At 37.8% G+C, this 8,763-nt stretch overlaps 1 protein-coding gene across 1 annotated transcript; it reads left to right on the forward strand.

The window, feature by feature from the left end:
• The first annotated feature begins 3,143 nt into the window (after positions 1-3,143).
• On the forward strand, positions 3,144-7,199 carry LOC135783110 (PI-PLC X domain-containing protein 1). Its single transcript, XM_065293681.2, has 6 exons — positions 3,144-3,400; positions 3,491-3,627; positions 5,404-5,532; positions 5,638-5,793; positions 5,924-6,104; positions 6,189-7,199. Exons 1-6 carry the CDS (start codon positions 3,298-3,300, stop codon positions 6,434-6,436), a joined length of 954 nt encoding a protein of 317 aa, XP_065149753.1. The 5' UTR covers positions 3,144-3,297; the 3' UTR covers positions 6,437-7,199.
• The last annotated feature ends 1,564 nt before the right edge of the window (positions 7,200-8,763 follow it).

Genomic DNA, 8,763 nt, shown 5'->3' on the forward strand with positions numbered 1-8,763 from the left:
GCATCCTCTCTTACTTGCAGTGTATAAAACACCTTATTGCACCGTAAAACTACACAAAAAGACAAATAACAAAAAGAAATAAACATAAGCACTTCAACATAAACATATTAACCAAATACATATTCACAATGTTCTATTTAGTGCATATCATGTTAATTTGGTAGCCACGTGCAAAGTTCACTTTAATAACTTAACATCACAAATAATACTGAAAGACATGAAATATATATAAATGAACATAAAATATAATACAGCATACCTCGTTCCGCACTCCTAAGGGGAAACTAAAACAATAATACAAACATTTTCATCGTTCACTCAGCACTGTTTGAGCATATCCGCACTTAACTGAACAAATGTGCTGCAAACACTGACCTCTGCCCTTATTTCCCCAAGACTGTTGCACTGCCCTCTAGCGATAACTCAAAGAGAGGGAAGGGGGCGGTCATTACACAAATGCTGCCACTCAGTGGGCGTAACCGCAGTCACTTTCACCGAAGGTGACGTCACGTGCATAGTGTACCCTCTGGCTGTTTCTCAATATGCGTCCTTCAGCAATCTTGCGTCCTTGTGTCCTCGCTCTACGTCATCATTAACTGTCGAAGTTCAATAGACCTTTCTCACAACTTCCGTATTTATGACCGGAAATACGCAATCGGCGCGGAAATCTACTTCCTCCTCAGTCAAGGCAATGTAAAAAGCCGTATCTGCTCCATCAATTCCCTGTTGATGGTGAAGTTAGACAGAAGTGGATTCAGGCTATCCGGCGAAACTTATAATGTGTCGTTTTAGTTAACAGTTCAGTAACAGTTAGACTCGCTCTCTACTTACCTAGAAATTTATGGACAAATTCTTCATGGAAAATTTTTTCCTCCATTAGTCGTGTCACATCAGCAAATGTAATATTTGGCAAATCCGTTAACGAAGTTGTGTAGACTCTTTGATCAATTTTAAACTTGCCCGGGTTTATGTTTTTCTAGTGTGTTGACGCTTGACAGGAACTCCGCTTACACAACGATTACGTATTTCCGGTTACTGTGAGAAAGGTCTATTCCAATTCTCAAGAACACAAGTACAGAGGACGCATGAAAATACCCGGATGAGTTATTGATATCGAGGATGCATCAAGTGCAGACTTGTGCGCTGAAATCTGGGCTGTTTCTCAATATGCGTTCTTCAGCGATCTTGCGTCCTTGTGTCCTCGCTCTACGTCATCATTAACCAGCGAAGTTCAATTCCAATTCTCAAGAACGCAAGTACAGAGGACACATGAAAATACCCGGATGTGTTCTTGATATCGAGAATGCATCGAGTGCATACTTGCACGCTGAAATCTGGGGAGGTCAGGTGACCAACAGGAAGATTGCACACATCTCAATTCTCACAGGTGTGTTCTGTGTTCTCGCGACCTTCTGAGTCCGTTCTTCCAAGGTCGCCTGGCAAGACCAATCTTCACGAGAACGCAAGTCCGTTCTTTGCGTTCAATTGAGAAACAGCCTCTATATCCTTAAGACATTTCTTGGAGCTGCGTGTGTACGGTTCTTCATCTGCAGCGCATATTGAGTTTCTACACAAGAGCGCCCTCTGGCTTTTGGATGTAGCAGCATTTTGTAGTAATTCATTGAGAAGCATAGCAAGCATCATCAACCAATTTATAAACCCTTTTACAGCCAACATCATCAAATAACCTGCGCGCGCATTTTGGCAACAGAAGTGGTGTTATTCCCCATTGGTTCTAACGTGTTAGCAACTCAGAAAGTTTATTAAAACCCAGCATCAAAATGTCTGGTTGTTGCGTTTGGTTGAACTAATATAATATATGTATATTTGTATCTGGCCACTTTATATTTGGCCATCTGCTAACGTCTTCTATCCACTCCACTTTATAGGACACGGATCTGGATGCTGTGTTGAAAAAGTTTATAAAGTCAACTTTTTAAAATAACTTTCTCTGTCTGTGTTGCTTCACTGCTGATTCTTGCCATACTTCTGTTGCCAAACTGCATGCGCATACGTTGCCACGTCATCATTGTGTACAAACAGTTAAAGGGTCTATAGGTGCAGCGCACCGCTAATTTAGTTCAGTGTCTCTGTCTAACAACCACATCTTTGTGCCATGGTTTATGCATCTGATGGAAAACAAACTGTGCCATTTCTCTAATTAGGTTGCTCTGTATTTTGCACCTTGTTACTTTTGGCAAACTTCTTTTGTTTCATGTTTATTATTTTTTTTTTTAAATGCAAAATACACTTGTTATGAATGTAATTTAATAAAAAATACTTTTTCCCCCAAACTATTTGTGTTGATTTGTTATATAAACAAATGATTAACATATTACCATGCTTTACAATTTTTCTAATAACCAGTTTTCCGGACCTATGAAAATGATGAGAATTCAGATTTGAACCTTTGAATGTAAACTTCGAGAATCCCTGCTTTCAGTCCAATTAAGGCAAAAGGTGTCCATGGAAATGTAGTATAGTTCAGCAAAAATGAAAATTACTCCATGATTTACTCACCATCACGCCATCCGAGATACATGTGTCCATCATCTGTCAGACGAACACAACTTAAGTTATTTTTGAATTGTCCTGGCTCTTCCATCTTTGAGAACCTGACACCTCTGGAGACTCCGGGTAAGTTTCAGCTCTGAAAAATGGTGGCACTGGATGCTAAAGGCTTTACAACTAATTCTTAAATTCACCTAAAAAGTGGTTTGTACTTTTTTCTTCTCTTCCTGTTTTTGTGACCCTGTTGCCTCAATCAGCATTTCTCACCCAATGGTCACACCAATTTTGCATCACAGGCACCTAATGAATTGTGAATCAAATTTATTTTGGGCCATTTTACCTGTAAAAAAAACCCTGCTTACATAAGGCGTCTTACTTCCTGCATTCCTATTATTATCTATTATTTATCACTTAATGATTATATACAATATTCATGGTGGTTATTAAAATTAATACATTTTGCTTGAAAATGAATTAGCCCACATAAGTAACTATTAATTGAAAACTATTTCACTTAGCACATTATATCTAGTTTACAGCTTTCATTTTTATAACACTATAAATAGTAAATAATAAATAATTGTATTCAAATAAGGCCCCCTAGCGGTTTGGTGAGCTCATGTCATGTCATGTGCCTCGCGCACGCATGCAGTCTGCAGCCGATTCATGCGAGCGTTTCACTTCGTCTTTAAATGACGACCACGAACAACGCGGAAATAAGTCACTTCTGTTTACTGCTGTCTGATAGCGTAAACGGAGAAGAGCATCAATGGTCATTGTGTTTAAATGGAGGATGAGCAAAGATTATTCCTATCCAGCTGTTCGGACTGGATGTCGGAGCTTCCCTCGCCTCTCTGGGACATTCCGCTTTGGAGTCTCGCTATACCCGGTAACATCTGTCACATTACACATGTTTCCAAATTATAAAGTCTCGTAGTTCTCAGTAGAAACTTTCATTTGATTGTTTTTTGGTCTTCAGGAAGTCATGACACTATGACATATTGCTTGGATAAGCAGTCCACTGTGCTGGAGTCTGAACCGAAAGTGTTGCGAATGTTGGATAAATTATTGCCCTGTGTGGTTCGTCCTTGTATAATGAAATGGGCAACAACCCAGGTAAGCTACATATCAGACCTGTCAGTGTGCCTATCCCCTTACAGATCCATAGTTTGAGGACATTTAGGTGGTCCTCCTCCTGAGTAATATAAAGGCTTAAAAACAACCAAATCGAGCTTATACATCAAAAAGTCAGCTTTATGTATGAGGGTGCGAGATATAAACAGTTTTTCAGTTTCTGGGACTCAAACCCATGATCTAAGGGTTGCCAGGTTATCACAGCTTACCCACCTAATTGCTACTCAAAACCAACGCAAATGCTCTCCAGTTAAAATCCAGTTTGGGAGTAAAATCAGAATTTTCGACAGGGTTTATCTGCTAAAATTCGGATTCCCGGTGATAAATACATTATTGGGATCGCCTTAACCTGTGGCAACAGTATTACTGTGCGTTCACACCAGACGCGAATGAACCGAATAAATAACACTTTTCGTGCGTAGTTGGACGCTTGAACATTTTGAGTTAAACTTGCTTCATTCGTATGTGAAATTTAGACGCGAATGTACTAAAATTTGTCTGCATTAGTTAGCTTGTAGTCTTTTATATTTATATATATATATATATATATATATATATTAGTAAAGAGTGCACCATTCATCAGAAAAAAGAAATTTGTACAGGTTTAGAACAACATTTTTCAGAATTTTCGTTTTATGTGAACTATCCCTTTAATGAAGCAAAAGATCAGGAAATCTAAACTCCATGATAAACTTATTTCAAATAGCAGAGCTCAACACAAAGGAAAAAAATTCAAAGTAAATATTAGGGATGCACCGAATCCAGGATTCAGATTCGGCCGAATACTGGGCTTTTTGACGGAGTTCGGGTTCGGCCGAATCTTAGATTTTTTTCCACCGAACCCTAGGCTTGCGCTACGCTGGTCGACGTCACGTGGCCGTTGATTACACACATCGGGTGCTGATGTGAAGTTAAGAATTTTTTTCGGTGAGCCTTAGGCGCGATTCACATTTCGTGGACGCACCTGGAAAAAACTAGCGCATCACACCGCATCTCTTTTATTATGCATAGGCTTATGGTAATTGTCAAAATAGTTTTTCCCACTTGTCATCCTGGCATAATGTTGCCTATCCTTTTTTTACAGTTAAAATCAAATAAAATGAAAAATACACTGCTGTGGATGTTGTTTAATTCATTAATCTGTTTTACTGTGTTAATGGAATAAGGATGCGAGTAGGATTCGGTATTCGGTTTCGGACGGATCTTAAACAGTGGGTTCGGTATTCGGCCGAGCCCAAAAAATCTGGATTCGGTGCATCCCTAGTCTCCAGAGTATTAATGTGAAGTTTCATCTGAAAATACCATATAGATAATTTATTATAGCATGTAAAAATTGTCACTTTGTAAGTGTGAGCAAAAATGTGCTGTTTTTTGTGTGTCCTTTTAAATTCAAATGAGCTGATCTCTGCACTAAATGGCAGTGTTGTGGTTGGATAGTGCAGATTAAGGGGCGGTATTATCCCCTTCTGACATCACAGGGGCAGCCAAATTTAGATGTCCTATTTTTTCACATGCTTACAGAGAAGGGTTTACCAAAACTAAGGGTTGATCTTTTTCAAATTTTCTAGGTTGATAGAAGCACTGGGGACCCAATTATAGCACTTAAACATGGAAAAAGTCAGATTTTCATCATATGTCCCCTTTAATGTAACGTAAGCTCAATTCTGTGGAAAACTGCAGACTTGGCAACCCTTATTGCAGCGCTCTTCAAATCTGAGCTTTTTTAATGGTGTAAATTTTGACTGTGGGTTTTTTTAGGAGGACATTATTTCTTATCAGCTGGATTCAGGCATTCGGTTTCTTGATCTCAGAATAGCTCATAAAACGAAAGATCCTGATAAGGTTTTCTACTTCGCTCATGGGATCTACTCTCTTATGACCGTAAAGGTAGGTTTAAGCTTACTGTAATAAAACTAAGAATGTTAATTCCTCATTCCAAACACAAATACCAATGGCTGTCTTCTTGTCTTGTTCTGGTTGTGTTATTTTAAGGAAGCGCTGACAGAAATTGCTCACTGGTTAGACCGGCACACAAAGGAAGTGGTCATCATTGCATTTTCGGCGTTTGATGGTATGAACCAGGATCAACACAAAGACTTAATTCAGTTTCTTTCTGCAACGTTCGACAATAAAATATGCCCCAATTCTGTAAGTAACCATTTCCATTAAATATTATAAGAATTCGGAGCAATTTTCAAGTCATACCGTGACAAAATGTACAAACTTCAGTGGATTTTTACCTTTGATTACCTTTGTATACATGTTTGGATTATTTCAGGTCACACCGTCACTATGCGAGTGTTGGAATAAAAAATATCAAGTTATTCTCTCATACGATGACTCTGCTGCATCTGGTCATGAGGAGCTCTGGTCAAAATTTGACTATTGGTGGGCAGACTCATCAGATCCAAACCGTGTCATATCCTACCTGGAGGAACGGAAGCAGGAAGGAAGACCAGGTCAGTCACCATGACAAAACCAATCCGGTATGGATGTGCATTTTAGTCTTGACTAACAGCCGCTCGACCTGCTCATATTTTCAGATGTTTTTTTTGCCGCTGGTCTAAACCTAACAGAGGATGCCGGGTATATTCTGTCCCATCCTTGGCAGTCATTAAAAAGAATGACCCTCGGTTCCTACAGTCCGCTTCTGGACTGGGTCAAACAGCAGAGCCCGGGCTCAGGCAGAACTTGCATAAATATCATCTGTGCAGATTTTGTGAACGCGTTCAGTTATGAATTCACTCAGATGGTTATCAGACTCAATGAAGGCTTGACCAGTAGATCTTAATTGTGGATGCTGTGATTTATATACGTAGCATGTTTTATAGTCTTATAGACTACTGTGTACTGTTATCGTACATTCCAAAAGGGCTGTTTTTAGAAATGGCTTTACTACTGTGATAAATCTTTTAATTTTTTAGAATGACTAATATTTTCAGTGTTTTACAGATAAATATATATTTTTTTACTATTACTCTGCACTTCCTACACTGTGAATACAGTAGTACACGTTTACGTTCTTAAACTGGAAAATTGTTTATGCAATGCTTCCATCTAGTGGCGCTTATTGTAGGCGTTATTTTATTTCATGACTTCTTGTTAGAGCCTAAAATATTTTAATTGTACCTCAAAGGTTACAAATGATCAAAAAGCTAAAAGTATTTATTAATTTTTCTTAAATATTTTCACAATATAGCCTAATTGTGTGTCATAAGCTGGAAAAACCAGCAAGACCAGCATATGTTGTGTTTTGGTGCTGGTTTGCTGGTGACCACCAGCATAATTCCCATGCTGGTTTGTTGCTGGTTTAGCTGGTGGTCACCAGCATCAAACTAGTATGGGAATTATGCTGGTCTATGCTGTTTTTTTCAGCAGGTATATGAAAAGCTCTTGAAATGTCTGATATGTTTTTTGTAAATTAGCATTTTTATTTGACATATATTGGATTTTGCCAACAAACTGGTATTCCTGAATGGCATGATGGCCAGAATTATGCGGAATGTGGTTGTGTCAATGTGTGAGTTAAATAAAGGAAATGACTTTTCCTTGTATATTTGTTTGATTGTTTTTTATCCAGTTTTTTTAGTGACTTTTCTATACCACAAACACGATTTGCACAAATAATTACACTGTTCGACATTAATACAGTATACTATAGTGCAAAATACTTTAATGCAGTATAAATTTTAATAAAAGTGAAACAAAGCCATTCCTTAAAGGGATAGTTCACCCAAAAAATGTAAATTCTGTAAAATCATTTACTCACTCTCAGGTTGTTACAAACCTGCAAACATTTCTTTGTTCTAATGAACACGAAGGAAGATATTTTGAAGAATGTAAAGAAACCTTTCATGGACCCCATTTACTTCCATAGTATTCTTGTTTCCATCTATGGAAGTGAATGGGGTCCACGAACGGTTCGGTTACAAGCATTCCTTAAAATATCTTCCTTTGTGTTCATCAGAACAAAGAAATGTATGCGGGTGTGTAACAACCTGAGAGTGAGTAAATGATGACAGAATTTTCATTTTTGGGTGAACTATCCCTTTAAAGGTGGTGTGTGTACATTTTAGTGGCATCTAGTGGTGAGATTGCAAATTGCAACTAGCAGCTCACCCCTCAATTTCAAAACGCATATGGTAGCCACCACAGGTCAAACATATTGTCGTCTGAGACAACGTAGGGATGAAACGCGCTCTATAGAGAAGTTTGTCTGTTTAGGCCGGGCTATAGAAACACGATGGCGACTTCCTTGTAAAGGGACCCGTGGTGTATGTAGATAAAACAGCTCATTTTAAGGTAATAAAAACAATACAGTTCATTATGTATGGTCTTTATATATCATTGATAATATCGTTAAGTATATTATATTGCATTTCTATCAACACTGTAAAAAATTGTGCCGTTAAATAACAGTAATCAACTGGCAGCTTGGTTGCCAGCAAGATAATGTTATTTTACGGTTCTGCCTCTGTTAAAATACAGTTCTACTTCCGTTAATTTACAGTTCTCCTATTTTAACAGTATGTTAATGTTATAATGCCCTGAAAGCAACTCATTTCATTTAGGAAACCAATTGCAGGAACAATTCAAGTTTATAAATATATATATTTACATGGTGGTGTTAGTATTGTGAACTTAATTAATTTGAGTCCACTGAAAACAAATATTACTTCTAAAATTGAACTGCAAACATTTAAACTTTCACACAAATCTCATGTAGTTCACCATGAGCAAACTACAAAGTTACTGCTTTAAAATAAAACAACAGGCAGCATAACATCGATGATCTACTGCCCATCCTTGACCTAAACAACCACACTACTCTTCAGCACAATGGTAACCCAAAAACTGAGCCAAATCCTGACAAAACAAAACATTAAACACTAAGAGATCTCTCACATTATCATCTTGTGTAAATCCCCTGAACAGTTTTTAAGTTCACATGATTTAAAAAACAAAATACAAGGACTTTTCTCTAATGTCTGTGTGAAATTAACATATTTCTGTATGCAAATTTGACTGTTAAGTTTTCTGTTTTTTAACAGCACATTCTGTTAAATAACAGTAATCAACTGGCAGCTTGGTTGCCAGCAAGATAATGTTTTTTTACGG

Source organism: Paramisgurnus dabryanus, chromosome 7 (genome assembly GCF_030506205.2).
Source record: "Paramisgurnus dabryanus chromosome 7, PD_genome_1.1, whole genome shotgun sequence".
Lineage (NCBI taxonomy): Eukaryota > Metazoa > Chordata > Actinopteri > Cypriniformes > Cobitidae > Paramisgurnus > Paramisgurnus dabryanus.